The sequence below is a fragment of the Ciona robusta genome, chromosome 1 (genome assembly GCF_009617815.1).
Source record: "Ciona robusta chromosome 1, ASM961781v2".
Taxonomy (NCBI): domain Eukaryota; kingdom Metazoa; phylum Chordata; class Ascidiacea; order Phlebobranchia; family Cionidae; genus Ciona; species Ciona robusta.
In genome coordinates this window covers 13339112-13364692 of record NC_143235.1, presented here as the reverse complement: position 1 = coordinate 13364692, position 25581 = coordinate 13339112, and the positions used below count along the sequence as shown (strand labels likewise).

General features: G+C 33.5%; 5 protein-coding genes across 8 annotated transcripts; all 5 read left to right on the top strand.

The window, feature by feature from the left end:
* The first annotated feature begins 150 nt into the window (after positions 1-150).
* On the top strand, positions 151-7987 carry LOC149743471 (beta-1,3-galactosyltransferase 1-like). The gene is made up of 5 exons (XM_089884983.1): positions 151-309; positions 644-962; positions 1691-1869; positions 2893-3076; positions 6059-7987. The coding sequence occupies exons 2-5, from the start codon at positions 696-698 to the stop codon at positions 6566-6568; spliced, it is 1140 nt and encodes a 379-aa protein (XP_089741109.1). The 5' UTR covers positions 151-309; positions 644-695; the 3' UTR covers positions 6569-7987.
* A 1481-nt stretch (positions 7988-9468) lies between these two features.
* On the top strand, positions 9469-12062 carry LOC149743470 (transmembrane protein 60-like). 3 transcript variants are annotated; one of them, XM_089885076.1, is made up of 5 exons: positions 9469-9654; positions 10245-10343; positions 10658-10726; positions 11130-11317; positions 11625-12062. In XM_089885076.1, exons 1-4 carry the CDS (start codon positions 9574-9576, stop codon positions 11283-11285), a joined length of 405 nt encoding a protein of 134 aa, XP_089741202.1. In that variant the 5' UTR covers positions 9469-9573; the 3' UTR covers positions 11286-11317; positions 11625-12062. The 3 variants fall into 3 exon arrangements, 2 of the variants coding, with proteins under 2 accessions (XP_089741202.1, XP_089741189.1); XR_016385719.1 differs by having other exon boundaries at positions 9471-9654; positions 11130-11371; XM_089885063.1 differs by having other exon boundaries at positions 9471-9654; positions 11130-12062.
* On the top strand, positions 12042-19440 carry LOC149743469 (carnitine O-palmitoyltransferase 2, mitochondrial-like). 2 transcript variants are annotated; one of them, XM_089884835.1, is made up of 14 exons: positions 12042-12163; positions 12551-12651; positions 13080-13222; positions 13781-13944; positions 14198-14328; positions 15013-15162; positions 15548-15733; positions 16095-16318; positions 16520-16673; positions 17070-17202; positions 17792-17930; positions 18422-18538; positions 18778-19092; positions 19213-19440. In XM_089884835.1, the coding sequence occupies exons 1-14, from the start codon at positions 12098-12100 to the stop codon at positions 19215-19217; spliced, it is 2028 nt and encodes a 675-aa protein (XP_089740961.1). In that variant the 5' UTR covers positions 12042-12097; the 3' UTR covers positions 19218-19440. The 2 variants fall into 2 exon arrangements, with proteins under 2 accessions (XP_089740961.1, XP_089740970.1); XM_089884844.1 differs by lacking the exon at positions 19213-19440 and having other exon boundaries at positions 18778-19097.
* A 566-nt stretch (positions 19441-20006) lies between these two features.
* LOC149743468 (coiled-coil domain-containing protein 112-like) lies at positions 20007-21966 on the top strand. Its single transcript, XM_089884941.1, has one exon. It carries the CDS (start codon positions 20389-20391, stop codon positions 21766-21768), a length of 1380 nt encoding a protein of 459 aa, XP_089741067.1. The 5' UTR covers positions 20007-20388; the 3' UTR covers positions 21769-21966.
* On the top strand, positions 21944-25505 carry LOC149743467 (very-long-chain (3R)-3-hydroxyacyl-CoA dehydratase 2-like). The gene is made up of 7 exons (XM_089885042.1): positions 21944-22083; positions 22438-22555; positions 22982-23089; positions 23421-23542; positions 23858-23897; positions 24258-24396; positions 25035-25505. The coding sequence occupies exons 1-7, from the start codon at positions 22010-22012 to the stop codon at positions 25109-25111; spliced, it is 678 nt and encodes a 225-aa protein (XP_089741168.1). The 5' UTR covers positions 21944-22009; the 3' UTR covers positions 25112-25505.
* Positions 25506-25581: the final 76 nt, after the last annotated feature.

Sequence of the window (25581 nt, the reverse complement as noted above, 5' to 3'; positions counted from 1 at the left end):
AAAAAACAAGAATATAAAAACTTAACTAAATTTTGGATTAAGTATTCTTTGCTTTTATAATAGTTAATAAGAAATCTCCTTTTACACAAAGTCCACAAACATCACTTTACCTTTACCAAAGAAAAATATATCTTACAAAATGTGCACGTAGAATAGCCCCTAGCGGTAACGTACTTGTGCGCAACAAGAAACAGTTGGGGGATTTTTAACGACAAGTTGCGAATGACGCGTTTACGATTTATTGGATGTTAAGAATTTGTGTAAACTGTTAAAGGAACAAGTAAAAAGGTTACTGCCGCCGGTTTTAAGGTAAACGGAATTCTTAATACCCATATCATAAATTTATAGTCAATTGTATTTGTATATTTCGCAAGAAAAAAAAAAATCTAAAAAATTGTTGTTTGTGACTGTTTATATTTAAAAGCAAGGAATATTTTAAATTACGGGTTTTCATCGACAGATGTAATTTAAAATTGTTGTTTTTGATGGTTTATGTGGCCTAATAAAATACCATTTCCTCTTAGAATGTACAGTGCAAATTTACAAAATGATTATATTAGCCATATGTATAACTTAAATACACACTTCATTGTATTCGACTAAGTTGTAACAGAAACCTGATTTTACATCTGTATTTTAAAAGGTCTCATCAAAGCAAAGTGTTATACATCAGACCTTTGAATCAAAACAAGATAATGGCAGCAAAGAATGGAAGTAATGGGAATGGTTCAACTTTGTCGTTCGCGTGGAGATATCGTTCAATTTGCTTCAAGGCATTAGTTTCCATTTTACTCTGCGCAAATCTCTTTTACTTTGCGTATCGCTTCCATGAGTTAAACACCACAGTGAAAATATTACAAGCGGAGAAGTTACAATGGTCGCAGCAGAAGGGGGGAGCTGCTGTTGTTAAAGAAGTCACGAAAAAAGTTGAAGAGCAAGAACCACAGCTTGAATATTCACAGGTTGGTGTTTAGAAACATGTAGTTTGGACAAAAAGAGGGAGGGACAGTCATAACAAAGTGGTTGTGTATAGCCTATACTGTTAGTATATAGCCTATACTATACCAAGCAATTCTCAATCCTGACTATGAATTTCTTGGTCACCACTTTGTTGGTGATATTTTGAAAGTCAATATTAGTAATGTATGAGAACCCTTATGTCTATGTTTACACAAGAACAGATAAGATAATTGTTTGATGTCCATCTGCACAGTTCCCACATGTGTTAATGACTTTATGCATTTTAATAACATCATTATCAACAGTGTTAACCTGTCCTTGTTTTCATGTTTGTATTACAACAAATATTATTGTCTTAGAAAGCGAATACAAGACATTTACAATATTTCATTTACATTTTGGGTGTTATTTTATTATATTATTGCTATTTTATCATTATAAAAACTAAAATATTATTGCTATTTATTATATTATTGCTATTTTTTATTATTGCTAATTTTTATTATTGTTATTTTATTTTATCATTATAAAAACTAAAATTTTATATTGTAGATTATTATTACAAAAACAATAGATCGTTTATAGCTATGTTTAAACAGCCTGTTAAAATAGCTTAAAATTTCCCATTATAGGCTATACACTCTAAACAGACACTAATATTTATAAACACTTAAGCTTTAGAAGTGTGACTCTACAAGTATAACAACAAACAGTGTCATTTATTTTGCAGAAAAAGTACTATCCCTATATATTCAATGAACAATACAAATGTAGTGACGACGAGGGGAAGCCTCTTCCTGTGTTTCTGCTTATCGTAATAAAATCAACAACTTCGCAATTTGATCGAAGGAAAGCTATTCGACAAACATGGGGAAACGAAAATAATATTAATGGCATCACAGTTAAAAGGTAGGGGTGTTAATTGTGTGAAGATATGTCATTGTTTAAGGGTCTGGTAAAAACGGTTCAACTGTTCAAAACTATTTAACTGTTCAAAATTATAATCCAATAGCCAAGTTAGGAAATCCACTTTGGCACAATTTAACACCCCTGTGTGACTTGTTGTTTATGTTTTCAGTTTATAAGGTTTTTTAAAGACTTTCAATTGGCCGTTTTACGACTTGTACTATATTAAGCTAACTTAGTTGTATTACTTTCATAAAAATCTTATATGACCCCAAACCCCACCTTATTTGTTTATTGTATTTCTGATGAAACCTGTTATTAGTTTTTAAGTGGAAGATAGGAATATAAATATGTATAATATATATATATGTATATGCTTAATATGTTTAATTGTATACAAATCATTTGTCTCATTGTCCATAATGAATGCTTAGTTCTTATAATGTATAACAATTAGTCAACGTAGTACACACAAGACACAATGTTTTTGCATGTATGTCTATATATATTCACCAGTTAAAATAAATATCAAGTGTATGACATAATCAGTAAAGCAGGTAAAATACCCTGCCCTATGCTACTATACAGTCTGTTTACATAGGTTAACTTAAGTCACTTAAGTACCATTCTAACTTTCATTTTTCCAAGGCCAAATACTAGACTAGGTTTTACGGTCGTGTTTTTGCCATTAGTTCAACGTATACTGAATAATTAATCCTAATCCTTTTACTTATTTTACGACTTCCTGCCATTTTCTCACAGTAATGGTAAAGTGTTTTACCATGCAACCTAAAATTGGCTGATCAAAACCTTTCGGTTAATTCTGACTTCAACATTTTTACTTGTTTTCAAAAACTTTAGTTGTTTTTGATATTTCCCATTTTAAATTCTTTACTTATTTTTGACTTTTTCGATTTTTAATTTCTTAGATTTTTTCCTTTTGTCATTTTTAATTCTTAAGTTATTTCTGGCTATTTCCATTTTTATTTCTTTGTTAATTTTTCATTTTCCATTATTTCCCTGCAGGATATTTCTCCTTGCAAGAAATCCTGATGAGAAGAAACAAGCGTTGCTCGAACGGGAGCAGGAGGAATATCATGACATCATACAAGGTGATTTCCAGGATTCGTTCCGCAACCTCACGGTGAAAGACATCATGTTTATGAGGTGGATGATCAAGTATTGTCCACAAACAAAGTTTATATTTAAGGTAAGATGTTGAAATATGGCATCTATCGGCAACAGCTTGTGTGATATAAATAGTCAGGTTAGAAGAAAAATACATATATAGTAGGGTGGGGGGAAATTGAGCCACCCTTTATTCTATTTTTTCTTCCATTATAAAACAATATCCTCATGAACCCTTAGATATGGTGTTTGAGGCTTTTTATATTTGGTAAATGTGTTTGGAATATCCTTTTATATATAAATATATCTTGTATCAAAATAAAGTGATTTCTGATAGTAAAACAACTGGTGAGTCACGTTAATTCTCTGGCTGTAATCCGTCGCCACCTCATCTGGCAAATGTTGTTAATATTATGGTCAGTTTATAAGGTTTAATTTAAAGGCAGGTTCTACAATGGACCTTGCCTATTAAGTTGACCTTAGTTATATCACATAAACCCCTAATTTTTAAACCCATCATTATATAAAAGGTGATGGAATGTATACTTTATTATGGGTGGAGCTGGGTGGAGTATATGTTTAATTAAATTGTTGGTTTCTTTATATTGTGCCTGAGATGCTGTGTCTATTATTATATAGTACACAATGAATAGATATCAGTTCTTGTGTGTAGGTGGTTTATGGTACTTTGTTTAAATATATTTACCTACTAGAGTTAAACCAAAACACCAAGTAAATTGAATAGGTAAACAATGGTATTTGTCTGTTAGAATGAATAAATCTTATTTAAGAATATGTTAAACTTGTTTAATATGATTGATTGCCATTTACAACAGTTTATCAGCTAACTTAAACCTTTGGGCCACGTTATTCACATAAATTAAATAAGTATATTGCTACAAACATTCAGTGTGTATAGTACATTAGTTAGCCTGAATAAACATGTACATACAAATAATAGATACACACAATATCTTGCTGTTCATATTGTGTATAATAGATCATACAGCAGTTTACTGGGCTACCCTATTCAAATAGATTACATTACTGTACCTCATGCAATCATACAATACATAATGTATATAAAGCAGGTCCGTGTATTATACAATGTCTTTGCAGCTTACAATGTTTATTCGCTTCTACTTTTTGCACAATATTTGTCGTTGATGGCTGTTGTTGTCAAAACTTTACCGCACACATGAAACATATATATATGATGTCATATTGTCAAATATAAACATTACATTGTGTTCTGTTAAGTCACTGACAGTCACAGTTGTGATTATTATTTGTGATGTAACAATTGTCCCATAGGCCTAAGGGCTGGTGTATCTGGTATAACATTGTCTATTTAATAATTTATGATAATGATACGCGTATGTATGTGGTGTATCGTATATATTGTCTTGGGGCAATTAATTACATGCTGTATGTGCTGTATGGTGTCGCTCTGGTGAAAATCTCATTAAATATGCCTCCTGATTTAAATAGTAACCAAACAGTACATTGTAGTTAGGCTGTGTTGTAATTAATTATCCTAACCAGTAACCATATTGTATGGAGAATCAACTTTATACTTATTATGTTAGTTTTACAGAGTAGCATGACATGGTTTGGTTTTGTATTCTTTTTGGTAAATTACCTCTTTTTTAAGTCAAAGCAAATAAATGTTTTTGCCCAGAAAAATAACTTGTTCGTTTAGTAGACACAAAATACTGAATGGTTACCTCTGTAAAATTTGACATTTGTTTAGCTGTCATATATAGTTACTTTGCTGTTATGAGTGATTTGGGCCGTGTTATAATCAATTGCCTGTAATCTATTTCATTGTATGGAGAATTTGCTTTGAATTTGTTGTGTAGGCTAAGTTCTCCAGAGACCAGAGTAACATACAATGTTTCTTCATGTTTTTCTTTCTATTAAACAAGTTGTTTTTTCAAGCAGTGACAAACATTTTTTGTTCTTACTGATATTGTTAAATCCACACAATTCAATGAATGGTTTACCATTGTAAAATATGACATGTTTTTTTAGCCTTCATGCTCGCAATACTTTGCTGTTATAAGTGATTTATTAAAGCCCTTAAGAAGTGCTTATACACACAACAACCCAACACTTAAAACTTACTCACAAAAAGTTTAAATACACTCATCTTATTCTTACTCTTTTTTTAAAGTAAGAAATAAATGAAGAAGTCATTTTAAACAAAGTGTCATGCATAATTAATTATTTAACATGAATTTAAATTCTTAGTTTGCAAATACTCAGCTTTAAGAACAAAGAAATACTTTTAAATCAATATTTTATCTGTATGTTGTAATAATGGTTTGGCACAAACATACCAGACACTCCAGCTTTTATGACTTGATATATAATGTATTTTTTTATTTTTATATTGGATGCCTAGTCAATGTATTAATGTATGGATAAACAAACTCTTTCAGTTTTTAACTAAATGCCATAGGTTTTGGTGTATGGAATAAAACATCTGTGATATAAATTCAGGAGTTACACAGCTAAGCAAGAACACCCAAGTTAAATTGAATCATATACCATGTATTGTTATACAGCTGTAATCTTGCCATAACTCACTAGTAACCAAAAGCAGTGTTACGTCACTATGTCTGTGTAATAGAAAACTTCTGTTGGAATTCTTCAAATTTCACCACCATGCGAGGATAAATTAGTTTTAATATCTATTAATATATTTAAACGGTGGCACGGCCAGGTTTTTGTAAACGGTGGCGCGGCCAGGGTTTTTCGGGGAACTGACAGCAGTTTGTAAATATATATATAATATATATATTAAAATGAAATATTTTTTTAAGATTCAAAAACGCATTTGCGATATCTAGTACTTAGGAATATTTAGTCGTTTTTCATACTACGTTACATCAATCAAAGTGTACGTTACGTCAATCAAAGCCCACCTTATTTTTCTTATTTTTACGGCTGTATATAACGATATAGGAATATTTTACCATATTATATAGATTATTATCTGTTAATAAGCATAAGATAAACCCTTGTACAGAATAATAATATTTTTTCCAAAATACCACAGGGAGATGATGATGTGTTCGTGAACATCGAGAACATTGTGTATTATCTGCTGTCATTATCCAAGGAACAAGCAAAAGATTTATTCGCTGGAAGTGTTTTGTATCCTTCCCCGCGTATAACTGACCCTAAGAGTAAATATTACGTGTCAACCAATCTATGGAATGAGAAATATTATCCGCCGTATGTTTCTGGGGGAGGTTTCTTGATGTCTTCGCTCGTAGCAAAGAAAATCTTCGAAGTTACGAAAGTGACCCCAATTATTCCAATTGATGATGCGTTTCTTGGGGTTTGCCTTCGCAAACTTGGCATGAAGCCACAGAATCATAAAGGTTTCAAGAGTTGGGGGGTTAACAGGCCCAAGGATATTTGCATATATAAAGAAATTATGACTCTGCATAAATTGAACAGCGAAGAAATGGTGGAGATGTGGAAAAAACTTCACGAGTCAGATTTTAACGACTGTGCAAAAATTTTTGAAAATAAGAATACTACAGTCACAGTGAAGTCCTGAAACTGTGTCCTTCATTTTTGCGTTTCGTGGCACTTAAGTTCTCTCTCTCTTCAAACAACATTACTCACGTTTTTACTGCCCGCATTAGGAATATTAAATCTAACGTAAAAGGCCTTCATACATGCTGAAAGTTGTTAAAGTAATATTCATGTAACCATAGGCACCAAACCAGGGGTGGCAGGGTAGGCAGGTCTATCCTTGAAATTTTTACACTGCATTAATCAGTAAACACTGAAAACCATATTTAGGTTTGTTTCATAAAAAATAGGCATCCTACTATCCCTGCCTCCCCTGCATTTTAAAATGTTTGGCGCCTACCTTTGTAGCTGTAACATGACAACCTTATATCAGCTACAAGTTTTTATTTTTGTATTCCATGTCCTTGTCCTTGCATGCTGGTTTTATTACTCATTTGATTCCATGCACCAAGCAATCTCCCATATATCACAGTGACTAACCTATGGTTTAAAACTCCTGCTATATTCCTATATTGATGTTTCAAAATTACTAACAGCAACCTGCTTCAAGATTAAAACTTACCAAAATCCTATCAACCCAAAACTAATAACACATTTTTAGCGTAAGTTCATTTTCGAATATTTACTTCTGTTCCTTGCACCCTCTTATATACCCTGTAGGGTTGGCTGGTTTTATGGCCACTCTGTTCTAATATTACAATGAACACATTGCAGTCTTAATATTTTTTTGTGCAAGCTGTACTTCTAAACTTAGTAGGGCAATACAGTGGTCCCAAAATTTATTATTTCAACCCCACTTTTCAAAATAAGTTTTTTTTAAAACAAATTCTGTGATGTCGCTTAAATTCAGTTGCATTTATAGCATAAAACACTCTGAGAACTCCTAATGTGATGCCCATGTTTAGCTCATTATTAGTCACGTTTTCAAATTGAATCATATCTGGCCAAAAATCAAAATAACACGTAAATATTCTAATTTTTTCAGCTGCAACCAATTGCTTGGGCACAAGTCCTTTTTTGAGTATTTACCCTATTCTGCTGTTACATATTAAATGTTTGGGACCACTAAAGTGAAAACCAAACTTTTTTTGGAAACGTGTTTTATAACCGATTCATACTGTGATGTGAAGTTGTGAAATTTTCTGATGATCTTTTCTTTAGCACCTTATCTTGCAATTGCAGATACTCACTTGCCGTTTTTTACTCTTTAAAATCTACCCAGCACATATTACAGTAATGCTGCAGGGTCTACAATATATGCCTTGCATTGCTTGTAAAATAGGACCTAAATTTAAATCAATTCAAAAAATTCGGTGCTGTAATAAAATCCTTGCGTAGACTATAGTAATTATTTTTTATCTGTATTGAATTCTATATTTCTGCGTATTTTTAATCAGATTTCTTGTGTTTTATAACTTTGAAAACTACGTCATAGAAATTATGTTAGTCGTTTTGTTGTCTCCTTTGCAAAGTGTTTTAAATTTCAGTTTTTTTAGTGTCATATGCAGTAGTGTGCAAGCCAGAGGTGTCTTTTGCTGTATGTGTTCTATCAAGGTGTCTTTAAACGGGAGAGTGATATTATAGGAATTGTTAGACGTATTGGAACTATAGCGTAGCGGTTTTGACGATGCTACCGTATGTATCCTTGGTAAGACGGAGATTGTTCCAATCCAGTAGTCACTAATGTGGAATTGTTTATCTTTACATTCCTGTATTCGCTTATGTGTAACTTGCTTTATCCTCGCATGGCGGGGCAACGACAGTCCTTATACCACTGGTATTCTGTTTCATACACCTCGTGCTTACCACGTTTGTAACTTTGTAAAACTTCGTGTGAACGATATCCGGTGTCCCAGACGTTACACCGAATGATAAATATTTCTTGTGCAGTTTATCATGTCGAGTTACAGGATTTACCAAAATGTCTGAACCAAAACTTTCTCTAGTTACCATCCATTATGACATATTTTAGAATGTGCTCCACTAATGTGTAATGTGGTTTCGTGGGGTAAGATAGGCTACCATTATAGCACTTAAACTCCTGACCGTGTTGGAACAGGCAATAAAGCGCGAGATGCGTACAGGTATCTAGTTTTTTAAATATCTTTGTTTTACTATCATAAGAACATGTCCCGTCCTACCCCACTATACTACATTGTTGTAAAAATGCAGTGCGTATAAAATTAAGCAGCAACCGTGTTGCTGTGCTTGCGGCTCCCATTGTGTGTTGCGTAGGAAACCGCTCTTTTCGTATTCTGACACCTCCTACTGTTTAAAATAGGACAAATTGCGCCGAAACAAAGAGCGGTAAACCTAAGTGATATCTCTATTACCCGATCAGAAGAGCGGTTCGTACACAGTATGATAGACTCTTTACTCATGGCGAAATGCTATTAAGAAAGGACCCGGCAAGCACACAATTACATTTACAGTACGGTGGGGGAGATGAGACACCTTTTCAATCGATTTTCTTGTCTCATTTAGCAGTAAACAATAAAGAACATTAGAAGAATAAAACCGTGTCCTGATTGTTTAAAACAGGATCAAAATATCTGCCTATTATGTGTTAATAAATGTGTCCTATCTTACCCCACAGTGCTATCTCATTGGGCTGTAGCACAATGGTTGGATGCATCGCTGGTAAAACTTGAGATATGGATTCGAAGCTTCATGCTATTTTCCGTAGCTTCAAATTTACACAGGCGTTAGTGAAAATGGGGTTATTCGCCCAGGATACGCATAGCCATAATCCGAGCCAATGACTTTGCCATATTAACGTGAGTTTCAAACACGTGAGGCACATAGCATTGTACTATTTGACCAAATAATAGTATTCTTTGATTTGACGTAAATAAATCGCAAACTTTATAATACTCCCAGGTAAGTTTCAAACTATATCATTTCCATGATAAAAAGAGGGGAATCCCCTTTACCGGCGTTAAATATTTATTTATCTTCAATATTTTTGTGCAATTTGTAAAACTAGTTTTAACCTGAAGTGCATTTTCAAGCGACTAAAAGTAGATTATGGCATTCATAATTTTTGCCTGGTTTTGCTCATTCGCTTTCCTTATCATGATATCGATGAAACTTGACGAAAGAATGCAGGTTACCATATGTTAATGTTGTCGCTTATTTATCAACGAAAATCATTGTACAGTTATAACATGGGTACCGCACATTCATTATTTTAACTTGTTACCCGTTAAGGTTTAAAAGTTAATTTTCCATGCAAACGCCAAAATAAAAAAAAACGTTTAAGGAGATTCAATAACATTAAAAGTAAAACGCAAATTTTGTGCTAGTTAAACAATATACACCCACCAACTAATAAACTACACCCATAAAGTATGGCATTTTCTGTACTGTCATGGGGTAATCTTCATTTGTACATAAGGTATTAAATAGTCACCAGCTACACTAGACCATTCAAAACATCCCCATACAATTAATGTATTTGTAGCTGCATCTGCTGAGTGTTAAGTATATAAATATATATATATATAAATATGGTGCTCTCCTCTTGTCAGTCGTGTGTATATATGCAACCTAGCACACACCAATTATAATTACATTGTCATTTAATACAAGTTTAGGACACACATGTATACATAAGGACACATATTCCCACACTGGTGGCAGAATTATTAAGGCTTAAACCTGTATTTAACAAAAGTATCCATTTATTTTTTTCCCAGGTTTCTTGGTTTGTTGTCCTGGTCCCTCTTTTCGTTCTCAGCCTTGTTCAACTTCTATACACGACGTTCAAAATCATTCTACACATCAGGAGAAATAGAGTAAGGCTACTAGGGACATTTAAAGTTAACCTATTTAAATAATTGGCCAAACTTGTTAGGTTTTGCTTTCATGTCATGCAAGGAGGTATTTCAATGTGTTTGCAGCCCCTTTTGTGTGAATTTGTACCATAAGTCTGGTTTTCACATGTTGTGTAAGTAAATATGTGTTTCAAAACACAGTTGGACATTCAACCTCTTGTAAATTCCTTGGTAAGCCCGAGATGTCACGGAATCCTATCTTAATGTTTGTTATTTTATGTAAAAATATTGTTACACTTCATCTTTTGTTTTCACATATATACATGTTTGAACAGGGTATGGAAATTCCACTTCCAAGAAAATGGTGGAGTTTTGCACAATATGTTCTGGTTGCTATATTTGAGGTGAGAGAATTGTGATAGACTAGTTATAAATGTCAGTACAAACACATTGCAATGTCCCAGGCGTATTACCCTAACTGTGTTGCTCATATGACATAAGATCTTACCCTTGAATTAAACTTAAAGAAGACTTTAACTTGAGACTTCTAAAATTTTCCATAAAATAATAGTTAAGGCAAGGCTAATGGGCTAACAATGGCCTAAATACTAGGACCCATGGCATATCAGGCTGCGGAACACCACCTACCTATAATGAAAAATGGTTGTTTCTATTTAAAAAGCTAACTAGGATTGTTACCCTTTTTATGAACAACGAACATGGTTTTAAGTATGAGGTTGTAAACTTGTTAGTGACCATCACATTATTTTTAAGTTATGTTGATTGCTGTTCTAATTGTTCCTACAGATCCTAATTTGTTTGTACTTGGACAATCGAGTTCCTGGAATGAAACTGTCCATGGCTCTCATACCAATGTGGGTGTTTCTTATCGGGAATTTGATTGACATGTTTCGGTTTCAACTTATGGTGGTGAAGTTTGGTAGAAGGCGGGGAAGTATGTGAAGATTTATCAAAATGGAAGAGGTCTATGGCAAGTACAGAAATCTGGGATCTAGGCCAGATTTTGTTACAGCAAGATGATAAAGATGGTAATGAAGCTTCTCTCTATATGGAAGAGGTCTTGTGGCTAGTGTAATATCTATACACACTTGCAGTTAAGCTTTGAATCTAGTCTGAAGAAAGCGTTCTATAGGGGAGGTCGTAACGTGCATCAATAGACATGGGTTCTAGACCATGTTGACTTATTTTCCCAAAACAATGATTAATGATGATGTTTATAGCTACGCGTGCAGACAAAAGACATTTTCTTAGAATATCTTCAATGGCTGAAAAACATTACAGATTCCAGGAAAATCCTAAGTCCGAGAAAAATGGCATGTGAGGGGTGGTGGGAATTGATATTTGTCTCATTACTCGAAGATGGCGTTAAAGCTTGAATTATTTGGATAAAGATAAACGTATTTTAATACAAGGACACTAGTAGTGGCAGCAAAGATAAAACTGACATTATTATCATTTTATCATACACAGAAAATAACCAGACTCATAATTGTACTTTCCATTTAGGCAAATATTCAATAAATTCAAACCATTCTTTTATAACTGCTGCTCTTTATTGCAACTATATTTTCACAAGTTTTGAATATTCTATTCACACTCTTTATGTTTATAGTGGATTATTTATTTCTTCTTTGAAAATGTTTGAATATTTACAACTGTGGCATTCTGTTTTACTTTTTATGTAAGAGCAACAAAATTTATGTTTATTCTATTATTTAGTTGTAGATTTTGTTTATTTAGTTAGATTGTTTAATATGTTGCATGTTCCAAAGTTAAAGACCACCAAAGAAATAATGAAAACAAGTTCAAGGTTAAAACAGGTAGCTCTACTTATTTTACAACATACTTTGGGGTCGGTTCTTTTGTTTATTTAATGTTAACTTACTATTAAGCCAATTTTATCAAATCTATCTGGGTGTCATTGTTGCACATGTGGTTTGTTAAAATATAAATGATTTGTGCTCAACAAATTTGTATCCTTTAAAAGAAAAAGTTAATTTGACCCATGGAGCAAAATTGATAAACATTTATATAAATCCAGTTGAAAACCACCCCCATTGGAAGTTAAATAATAACAAATATAGATTTTGTTTCTGTAAAAGTGTGATAAGTTGTATTTAATTGAAACAAACTAGAATGTAATCAAAAGAAAATCGCATGAAGACATGTATGAAGCTAAACAATGTTTGAATTATCATTTATTTCAGTTGGTGGCACCAGCAATCAGTTGCAGATATTCATCAAGTGCATCAGAATATTTGCACAAGAGCAATCTACCAACATACCACTTTCAAAACTGCTTACCAAGGTAAAGTATTCTATAACATTATTATATAAGTATGGTCTTACGGCATGACACACCATGGGATCTTGGATTTATACCATAGTTGGCCCATTCCTCTAGAATCTGCTTAACATATAGTTATATTTCTGTCTTTGTGCTTATTAGTTAGAGTGCTTGCATTGTACAAAGAAGATACACGGACTTAAAGCTCAATGCTGCTTCTAATGTGTTCATATTTTTTCCTTTGCAATACATTTAAATAGCCTTTTTAACCTAGTTGTCACTATTGGAAAAATAGGTTGATCAAATTTACAGCTACACTTTAAAAAATAACAACAATTATTCACCAAGTTGTATAAATGTAATTAAACATGAAGTGTATGAAGCCACAACATATTGTGGTCAGCCACCTGTGTTATAACTCCACACTTAGTGGTGTTTTTATATTCCAGGTTACCAATACCCAAGCTTGAAGACACCATGTCAAGATACATGCGGTCACTTAAAGCATTGAAAGGCCATCCTAATATTGATGAAGCTGCTATCATGGAAACACAAAGAGCTGTCAATGCATTTATGAAGTTTGAGGGACCAGGTATTTTTAAATTTTTTTTTTTAACTTATTTTATTCTCGTGTTGCCGAAAAACACAGGTTACCATGTAGGTTACTTTGTGGGTGTTTATTTTTGTTTTTGATATTTTTATTTTTAATGTATATTTGTGCAGATAAGTTTCTATATAAAATATTTACTGCATGCTTTCTATCCTGGCATAACGTATGAGTTATGACCCCAATTTTTGTAACAAAACAAACAAAGCTAAAGTGTTTAGCCACTGTATATTATTCAATGAGGTTCCCTATGTTCGATATTAATGAAAGCAGCTGTATTTTTAACACTGTCAACCCAGAATCCAGATTTCACTCAAAATTATAAAAACCGGACACTGAATTGCTAACCATCGTACATTTATATTCAGACGTTCATTAGGTTTAAATAAAAAAATAAAACACGAGACACCTATGTTTACTTAGCATTTCTGTCAATATGCACATGATATATTGCAAACAAATCCAGAATAGCTAAGTGTTTTATGATACATATAAGAATAAACCTGTGGTATATAAATACTTACCATGGCACTTTTTATTCAGCCATCCATGAAGTCCTTATTGCTGAAAACGCAAAGAACTCTGGCACAAGTTACATCACAAAACCATGGTTTGACATGTACTTGGAAAGCAGGTTGCCTCTGCCATTAAACTACAACCCCTACCTTACATATAAGAGAGATCCCGTTGAACAGATGAATGAACAGGTGTGTATATAAACTGTTGCTGCTAGGGTTATTAATAACCTATAGATGTTTTTATGTCTGTACCGTGTTATAATGGTTAGTGTGCTTGTCTAAAGCCGAAGGGTTAAGAGTAAAAATGATACACATTGGCCCAAAAGAGGGGTTCACACATGCCCAAAAGTTCATAGGAGTAAATATGTGCCTCAAAATTAAAGGTGGGGCTAAAAAATAATAAACTTAAAAGTTAAATTTCAATCCTGCATCCACATTCCAGGTTACCAGATCCACCAACCTTATAATATCTGCCATGAAGTTCAAAAAAACATTGGAAGCAGAAATTCTTTCACCTGAAGTTTTCTACATGAACGACAAAGCTAAGTCGCCATTCATACAAACAAGTGTTAAGTAAGATTGTAAATTAATACTTTTCCTATTCAGTATATATATACCACAAAAAAAGTTTTATTATATATAATCATCCACAAAGTTACATCTGTGGTAACTTGTAAGTGGGCACGAGTATGAAACAAAACATCTGTGTTATAACGACTGTTGTTGCCACGCCACATAAGGTTAAATAAGTAACATTCATTCACATCAAAGAATATGTGTTTTTTTGTTTCTATGTTAAAACGTATGATACCAGAACGCCTATCCCTTGGTGGGGTCAACATGAAACAGTCTTTCTAAAAGTGTGTGACCAATTATGGTCTATCACTTGTTAGTTTAAAGCTGCAATAGTGTTTTTAATATTTTTTTTAAATATATTTAACCTGCTTACCATTTACAAAGGTACCTTCCTAATCAGTTACTATTACGCTACTTACCATTTAATGAAATATGTTGTTGCTCCTCGTCCCCACGCTAGCATCAATAAGTTACATTCGTTCATTTAACTCAATATTAATCACATTTTTTGCTCAAATACATGAAAACTCCTTAAACAAATTGAAAACTTTACGTATTGAACTTAATATGTGACACAAAAACATCATCTATATTATTGTTTCTGTATAAATTCTTTTTTACAAGTTTTTGGGTTAAAAAGCATAGCTTCTATATACCTTTTCCAACTTCTTATTTTTTAAGGTACCTTCCTAATCAGTTGATGTTACGTTACTTACCCATGGTAATGTCACAAGCTTACCCACTTGATATGAGTCAGTTTAAGAATCTATTCAGTTCGACAAGGATTCCACAAACTGGTAAAGATGTTTTGGAAACATATAAAGACTCAAGGTGATATGTTTCTCATTGACAATCTAAACTGATTTAGTGGGGTTTAATTGGTACAGGGTAGCACCCTGGGTTTTAAGTAATATACCTATATGTAATATACCTGTAAGTAATATACCTATCTCAGGTATGCCTCACTAAAGACCTCAGGCTTATAGAATAGGATCTCTATTTTTGAAAGTCCATGAACTGTTTCAGTGGTGTCTAGTGATGATAACACCCTTGCTATTGGGGTTATTGTGTAAATGGGTAATAGACCTACATCCTAGGTTTAGGAGTCATGTGCTTCAATCAAGTATAACGTTTTTTATGTCAAGTGCTAATATTTTCATTTACCTAGAATTCATTTTTGCACAAAAGTTTAGTTTCAATATTCTCATACCCGCAGACACATCATTGTCATCCGAAACGGTCATTTCTACAAAGTGACCACACTAAACACAGATGGAAGCATAGTTGATCCTTTGAAACTGAAATCCTGTTTAAACCAGATAAAAGCAGATAGAAGGTCACCACCTGAACATTCAGTTGCTTACCTGACAACCACTGAACGTGATACATGGGCGGATACAAGGTACTTGTATGTTAATAGAAGGGTTTATTTAATACAGCAAAAGTAGGAACCTATGTCTCATGAACCAGAGTGGCATTTAGCACAATTGTTAGGAACAAAACTTTTTCTGTAACTTTTATAATGTAACCATATATTTGTATAAAATTACAAATAAAACTTTTTTTTTGTAACTTTTTTTAATGTAATAATTTGTTACAGTCAACCAAAACAATCTATTTGTAAAAATTGTGCCAAGAAATACCACAGGTTATTAAAGTCATTTGAACTATATCAATATATTTCTGTTGGTTTTTCAGTTGTTTGATGACAGGTTACAGATGAACAGAATATCTTTATAATAACTTTTATATAACATCTACAGATCCCATCTTCTTCAATCAGGAAACGAACAATCGTTGTTGGATGTCGACTCAGCAATTTTCTGCCTTGTTCTTGATGACTCAACAGATGTTGAAACTCCCGAGAAATCTGCCGAGACTTTTCTGTATGGTGATGGTGCCTCCCGGTGGTTCGATAAAAGCTTCTCGCTCATCGTGGCCGGCAACGGCGACACAGCACTGAACTTCGAACATGCATGGGGGGACGGTAAGTGTGATATTTACTGGAGTAGTTTTTAACGTAGCCATGTTTTTAAAAACTGTCATTTTGCTACTAATTCCTTTCTCTTCTTTGTTTTAATCAATTTGGTCTTTGTTATGGTATTCAAAGTGGTTTATATATGATTTATATTATGCACACCACAAACTTACCCTGTCTATTATAACCTCCCATATTACTTTCCACTAGGTGTTGCTGTGATGCGATTCTTCAACGATGTATTCTCGGACTCCACCAGCCACCCCTCCATTTCACATGACACACCCCCGCATGATGGTGACTTAAGTGAACTGATTCAACAAGTGGAGTTTAATGTAGATGAGAAAACCAAAGAACGCATCACGTATGTGCTTAATAGGGGTAATTGTTGCCTTTGTTTGGGGTTATTTTTGACATTTTTCCCCACTGAGGAAAATGTTTCAGATATAATAAACCAAATTTTTTAAGGGTGAGGTTTTTAGTGAGGCACACCTGAGTCCTAGGATGTAGGTGTAATACCACCCAGGGTGCTACTATCTTAATTCCACTGAGGCAGTTTATAGACATTTTTTTTCTATAAGGGTAAGTTCTTCAGTGCGGCAAGGCACACCTGAGACCTGCACTCAACCCCTAACGCTCAATAAGTTATACCATCTGAAATATAATGATTATTTTCTAACACTGTCGACCCCTTTTTTAATTCTTAAATAATCATTTTTTTTGTAACACAACGTTAACTTTGGTTATTTTCCATCCACAGGCAAGCTAAGGCCGGTTATGATAAAGCCACCGGTAGCTTAAGAGTTGCTGCGGGTCAGTTTGATAAAATGAACAAAGAATATTTAAAGAGGAAGAAAGTTTCTCCAGATGGGATTATGCAACTTGCTATTCAAGTAATTGCTGATGGAAAGATTTGTATCATTATTGTATGAAAGTGAATAATTTAAATAAACAATTACCCACAAAAATTACATACGTGGTAACTCGTAATACAGCATTATTAATAAGGTGTATGAAACATAACACTTGTGTTATAAAGACTGTCGTTTCCCCTCCATGCAAGGATATAAACGTTAAATTCTTATGTTTACTGTTAAAACATGTTTTGTTATACATTAGCTGTAACATGACTATTTAAAATCGTGTAGGAACAATTACATTATATATAGTAAAAAAATTTTTACATAGAATTAGATTTAAGCATAAGACATATGTTAAGGTGGGGGAAGATTGGACGCCTTTTTTTCTATTTACTTGTCCTAGTAAACAAAGAACATTCAAAGAATTATAAACCGTATCTTCACGACTTCCATAGATCGCTGTGAATTGTTTAAAACACGATCAGTATGTTTTCATTAGGTGCTAAAGGTGTCCCGTGTCCCCCCACCCCACTGTTTAAATGTAGGTCACCAGTACAATACATGTATTTACCTCTATATATAAGTGAGGATAAATAAGTTACATTCATCCATATTTCAACAGGTTGGTCACCACAAGTTCTGTGGCCATCCAGCCCCTACGTACGAATCATGCAGCACTTCTGCTTTCAAACATGGGAGAACTGAAACCATCAGGTCGTGCACACTGGAAGCACAAGAAGCAGCACGTGCTATTGTGGAAGGTGGGTCAACTATCTGTTTAAAATGTATGGTTTATGTTTAGCTGGTGTGTTTGGTTACCGCTTACATTTCTATTCTATGTGGATAAGGTTCTTGTAAAGGACCTGGGATGAGGCCAGGTTTGGTCCATTTGCTACTCCCATGTTCACAGTTAAGTTACTAAAGCCATTGTAGTGTGTGGATAAGTAGACATGACTTTTGGTTGGCTTGGTAATTTATGTCCTCGTGGATGGGAACTTGAGTGCCTTATCCATGGTTGCCACTCCTAAGCCCACAGTCGATTTACTGAAGAAAACTAATGCAGTGTGTGAACTAGTAGACATGACTTTTGGTTGGCTTTCGTTTATGTACTCTTAAGTGGGCACTTGAGTGACCTACCTGACTTTTGGTTGGTAGGTCATACATATACCATTGTAGGACACTTAAGTGACTTATCTATGGTTGCCACTCCCATCCACAAGCTCTTACAGATGATAACAAACTTTCACACCAGGTTCATCTGGGTTGGTGAACAAATTAAAAGATGACGCAGACTACAGGTCAAAGGTGGATGACCTTATAAGGAAAAGTTGTAATCGTCATAATGAACTCACAAAGGAAGCAGCAATGGGTGAGTCACGATCGACAACAATGTTTGATTTTTTTATAAATTTAAATTTTTGATATTTATCTTTTACATGTTTCAAATTTTTTGTTTGGGCTTTTTTATTTGTTTTAATTTTAATTTTGTGAAATTTTTTTTAGGGTTTAAATTTTTGTTTGAAGGAATTTTTATTATACTAGTTTTGGCAACTTTGATATTTCGTCCCCAAACCACAACATAGAACTTTTAGCTGTGTTCTGTCACAGGGAAGGGTTTTGATCGCCACATGTTCGGGTTACGTCACACAGCCGAGAAAGTTATCGGTCGTGAGATTCCGGCAATTTTCCGCGATTCTTGTTACACTACAATGAACCAGATTGTTTTGTCCACTTCTACGTTGTCTAGCCCAGCAGTTACTATAGGGGGCTTTGCACCAGTTATACCTGATGGTTTTGGGGTTGGATATGGGGTGAAAGATGAAATGCTGGGGTGCAACATTACAAGTTACGATGTAAGAGACGTTAGCAGTCTCGTAGAAGCAATTATGACATCATTAGACGACATTCACACTGTACTGGAAGGTTAGTAATTGATGTTTGTAACTTATTGCGCAGGTAGTGGCCATTTAGATCTTTAAACTGTGCCCATTTATTAGAACTGTACTCTTTTATATAAAATATTGATTCTTGTTTATTTTCCAGGTTAACATCTTCTTGGAATGGTTTGTAATTTAATAGAGAAATTTCCTTTGAATATTATTTAATACATATATATAAGATTATTCTACAATAATTTCAGTTTCTATTTCTTTCCCGTATGAGATTCTTTGCAATAAACCTTAATTGGTATAGAAAGAATGTTTATTATTACTGTAGCTTACATTCAGAAAACAATGTTGGTTTGCTTATAAAATAAACGAATTCAACATATTTATCTTCGCGTGGTGTGATCAGATGGTGTTTTAACATGAGTGTTCTGTTCTAAAAACATGAGTTACCACATATGTAACTTTGCTGGTAATTAATCTTTTTGACTTTTTTTCTGTTAAGCAGCCCTTTGGTTCGTTCGAGGTGTCTTCGTCGGTAAACTTTAAATTTTTGTACAACGGTTTAGGATTAAAACAATTTTGAGTGCGTTGCATTTATCTGTAAAGTTGTATGTCGGTTACAGCATTGAAGCAATGTCCTAACCCCATATACCAACTACTTCTTACTGCTTGCAAACAATACTGAGCAATTAGTTCTGGTTCTTGCTTTTATTACAAAAGTAGCAACAGCATATTTACAAGCATCATACAATTAATCCTCCTTTTTTAAATAGAAATTAGAACACCATTAATCAATATTCTGCTTCCAGTAACACACGAATGACACATATATATAACTTGGTTGTTACATATTGATCTGGCAACAAATATATTATAGACGATTATACATTGAAAATACGTAATATTGGACCTTAGGTGCATTTGTTGTTAACATGAGAGTGTTATGACATTACATAATGCGTTGAGATGTTTCACAGTATTAGGAAAAGTTCACCACACGATTGTAAAAAAAAAAAGTATTCAAAAGACAGAACTTTCAAGACAAAAGCTTGGTAAAATTTTTACTGTTTTAATAGTTTGTGTAAAAATGAAAAAAAAAACAAGTGCCAAGATGTCAGAGTAAACAATCTATGCCTAGCTCTCTTGTTTTTACCCTGGTGTATAAAATACACACCATTTTCGTACCCTGTACAAATAAGGTTGGCGTAAATTTGTCAAAATAATCGGACTTTGGAACTGAACGGATTTTCGAAAATATTTTTTGTCACATGCACAGCAGTTGATAGCGTAAAGTTAACTAAAACTTTAATGTTTACCGCATCGTCTTAAAATGAGCGTTGAAACGGCAAAAAGAAACGTATTTATTAGGGACTGGGACAAATTGCGTTTCCAAGTTAAAACTACCGAGCGAGATGTCCTTAGCGCTGTCAATACGAAACATCAAGGTTTACGAACGTTTCACGAAGCAGAAGAAACGCTGGTGGTAACTCGTAGGGACATAGAAGTTGAGCGGAAAAAAATCAACGAAAATTTGTTAAAAATTCGTGGAAAAGTGATCGCGTTTCAAAAGCAACTTTCTAAAGTAAAATCCACCCCCGATTTTGTTGAAAAACTAAAACGGATCATGGAAGATGTAGAAATCACCATCACTGGCTTTAAGGAAGGGCAGAGGAAACAGTTTGAGCGTCTTGTAGAAGAAGAAGAAGAACTGAAGCAAGAAATTGGGATTCTCGAAAAAAGGATAGATAAAACGAAAAATCAAACTTGTTTGGCAACCAGTGGGTTTGTTGGGAAAGTTGCAGTTCGAGCAAACAGTAGTTCAACCTTACCAGCAGAGGTTGATGCTTATGAGAAGTTTGTTGCTGCCAATGGGGCACAGGGTGGTTGGGATGATTATGATCATGGGTTGTTTTTAAGGATACGGACTAAATATAAAGGAAAGAAGGGGTTTGAGAATGCTGCTGTGAGTGGAATACCTGGTAGGAGTTTGAGGGAAGTTACCAAACATGAGGAATGGTACAAAACTTTTGAAGAGTTGAAAGAGAAAAAGAAAAAGGCGATTTCCGACTGGAAGATGGAAAAAGAGAAAGAGAATGTGAAGAAAGAGACTGAGAGCATGCTAAGAGAAAAAGAGAAGGAAGAGATGAAAAAGAAAAAAGAAAAGGAGAGAATGGAAGAACAAGAGAGATTGAAGAAGAAAGAGATTGTTGAAAGTTGGAAACAGAAGAAAGAAGAACAAAGGAAACTTGAAGCTGAAGAAATACGACAGAATGAGCTTCGGAAAAAGAGGATTAAAGAAAATGAACAAAGGGAGCTTAATGAGATGCGGGAAGCTGCTAAGGAGCAACTGCGTTTGAAACGAGAAGAAGATGAGAGAGAACGCTGGAAGTTGGAGCTTGAAGAGGAGGAGAGGAGATTAGCCAAGAAGGAGGAAGCCCAGCATCAAATAGCGAGGTTCCAAAACCGGGATCAACTTAACTTAAAATGGAAGATGAGAGAAAAGAGAATGAAAGAAGAAGAGCAAAAGAAGAGAGAGGAGAGAATCGGAAAAGCGAGAGCAAATATTAAAGTCGAGTCGGATCGTAACAGACTATATCAACCAACTGATGCATGGTTGCATAGGAATCGACAAAGGGACAGCAAAGAAAAGATGCAACCTGGTGTAGTGTTGCCACATAAAGCTGTACCTTCATGGAGGCAAGGGGTTTAGGGGGTTAAAATATCTTTGTTTTGCTTAAAACTGTAGAAGTGCAAGGCATTCTCATTGTTTTACAAATAATATCCAATTTAAAAACGCTGTTTTTGTAACCGTTTTAATTCAACTTAACTTATGTTATTTACTGTTTAGTATTTTCTACATTGGTACTATGTTATGTTTACTTTCTGTTAAAATCATGTATTTTTCTAGCTAGTTAGAATTGTTTGTTTTAATACTACCTACCGTTGCCACCATGTCTGGTGTAAAGAAGCAAAACTCCGCTGCACAGGCTTGGCTTATTATGTACAATGTTGCAATGACTGCTGGGTAAGTGGTGTGTTGATTTATATATGACTGTCTGTCCTTTAAAATGATCATTAACCACAAAATGTTGAGATTTATTGGATATTCCGGGAGAAAAATGTAGTTTTAAATGTAAATTATGTTTAAAGTAGCATAAAGTATTTTAAGTAAAATTTATATGTATGTATATATCATAGGGTATTAAATATATATATATATATATATAATATATTCACAAATATTTATTGAAAAAATTTAAAACTATGTCGAATTATCTCTTTACACCAGAATTAGCATTGGCCTAATTAATGCTATTATTAACATAACCAGCTAAGCCATACTGATGACAGATATAAGTGTTAATGATATTTCAAACAGATGGTCGTTTATCGGTATAGGAGTTGTAAGTCACTTCTACAAACATGGAACATACAAAGGATTATACGATCAAGTGGAAAAACAACTTCTATTTTTCCAAACCTCTGCAATATTAGAGGTATTACTAAGTTGGTGTAATTTCAAACAAACATGTTTAAAAATCATACAAAATATTCTATTCAACTGGTAAACAATTTATTAAACTAGTTGGGAAATTTTTTCACCCCAATATTTTATGTGAAACATTTGTCTCATTATAAAAATGGTAGACTTAGGTTTGGGGTTAGGTGCAACTAAACTGAAAGATTTGTTGAATTATTAATGTATGAATAACATTTGTCTTGTTACAAAAAAGTTCAAAATCAGGTTAAACTTTAGTATAATTTCAAAATAACTTAAAATATAACAACTTACTGTAATATTCACAGATATTCCTTGCTGTGTAAACAATTTGTTTTTATGGGTTTTAAAGAATTTATTATAACAACAATAATAATTTTTGTTAAAATTTGGCTAACGTGACAATTAACTCAAATATTTCCAGATATTCCATGCCATGTTCGGATTGGTTCGATCAAACGTCATGCTGACAACATTACAAGTTTTCTCACGGGTTGGAATTGTGTGGGGTGTTATACAACCAGTCGTGCAGGTGGAGTATCTTTAATTTGGTTGTTAGTTTCATCTTTCGGTTGCAGCCATAGGTGCCAGGTTTTGTAAAATAAAAGATAAAAAAATAATTATACGTCATGCAAGAAGTGGGATATTTATTTCACCATGGGAGCGAAATATAAAGTTATAGTTAAAAGTGTACAATCAGGACTAGCAAATTTCTAATAATGAAAGTGTACTGGCTGTATAAAGACCCATATTTGCCCACAATGTTACATATACCTCATCAATAGTTTGCTGTGATAATGACCAAATCAATAGTTTGCTGTGGTAAAGTCCACAATAATGGAAATAATGTATTTTCCCCACAGGTCCACGATAAAGAAGGAATACCAATGGTCCTTATTGCATGGACAATCACTGAGATAATAAGATATTTGTTTTATACCTTTGTGTTACTTGGAGTAACGCCAAAAGTCATGCTATGGTTGAGGTAATTTAACCTTATTAATATATATATATATAAATTAAGGGTAGGGAACCTATAAGAAGTGGCTGAGAAAATGCCTAGTATTTCTTATCCTAATTGTTATAAATAATTTTTTTTTTAAATTTGTTACAAATAAAAATCCATAGTGTTACAATCTTAGTAAAGATGCCAGATTTCCAAGCATTATTTTTTTGTCATTTGAACTTGTAAGTACAGTTTAAAAATATGTAATAAATAGGCTACTGCATAAGCATAATTAAAATTGTTTGGCATGAAAAAATGTCAAACTTGTAATAAAATGATTGTTTTTATTCAAAGGTACACTCTGTTTATCGTCCTCTACCCCCTGGGAGTTACAGTAAGTTACTTACTTTGTTTAAATTTATTTTTACCACCAGGTTCCATATACATAAGCGATAGGTGCAGCCTTACAGGTGTTAATATTTGAAACAGGGGTGACATTATATTAATATATTTGGGCACCCTATTTTAAGTTTTTACCTTGTCATTAGCATCTGGTGTATATAAGATTTACTTTATCAATTGAATATGTTGAGTAACTCTGGTGAAATTTATTTTACCCCTAAAATTTATCTAAAATCATCATACATTTTTATGTGTTGTGAAAATAAGTTTTTACCTCTTATTTTAAAGGTGTTTTTAATTATTCTTTTAGATAATTTTAAGGACAACATTTTTATATTTTTTTCAAATACAGGGTGAATTACTGTCACTCTACTACAGTCTACCCCATGTTCAAAATAGTGGTTTATACAGCCTTTACCTGCCCAACAATCTCAACTTTTCATTCAACTACTACAACGTTCTCTTGGGCATGTTTCCTGTGTATGTTATATGTAAGTATGTTTCTATAATATAAATGAAATGTAACTTGCTTTATCCTTGTGTGCACGGAGAATAGGAAATTCGTTATAATAAAAGTGTTCGTATAATTTGCACATTAATTTAGGTGTTTTGGGTAAAGGGCCAACTTTGTCCCAAATCTTAAGGCCCCACCATGCCTCGTAAAAGGGCCTCACCCATATAGAAATATCAAAATTCAAAAACAAATTTAAAGTTTGCATATAGTATTATTGAAATATCAAAATTTTGTTTCGCCAATACCTGCACTTATATTTGGCACAGTATCTATGCAGTAGGTGTGACTACCTCAGTGAAGGATGTTTATTAGGAAAGTAAGAGTGTCTGTCTTGTTTGGTGCTGTGGCAGTGGTTCCTAATGGGTTGTCTTACTTGCCGGTAATGTACCCACAAAGTTACATATGTGGTACCTCAGAAGCATTATTGTCCCGTGAGGATACATCATTCACATTCATTCATATGTATACAATAAACATAAGTAGCCTGGGTGTTATAACATTCTACCTGTTCAACTCTTAATATAAATTTCTAGAAAGTATTTTCCTTTATAATATGCAAGTCAGCATTAAGTAACTTTACACCACATATCTGAACTAACCTTGATTTTTTTCTAGTTTTTCCGCAACTTTACTTCCATATGTTCGCACAGAGGAAAAAGTCTCTTTCTCCACCAGCAAAGAAACAAGAATAAATCAATTTACTTTAATTTTTTCATTCTTCAATTTTCCTAGTTTCATTTTATTGAATAATTGTTGCTAAATGGTTCTCTCTGTGTTTTTAATTATTTGCCCTCTTTATGCGTTGGTGGGTTTTTTCAAGGCTCACCAATATTAATAAAGTGAATTATGTCGTAAAATTGATAACAGTGATATAACAAATGCATTGTGACAATAACAATAGCTTGTTTTTATTTAAATGTAATGAGTATTTTTCGTTTCGTGAAATTCACCAAGATAAATCAACCAAATATAAAGAATGTATTAGAATCTGGAAAAAAAGCTAAGCTGATAATACCTGAATGGCTAGTAACCAACGCTTGAAAAATAGCGAAATACAAAAAAGGCACAAAGAGTGTTTCATAAAAATGTATTTACTTCTACATTTAGTTGTGTAAACATGCTCCAACACAAATCTATAAAGGAGATCTCATATACTGATACT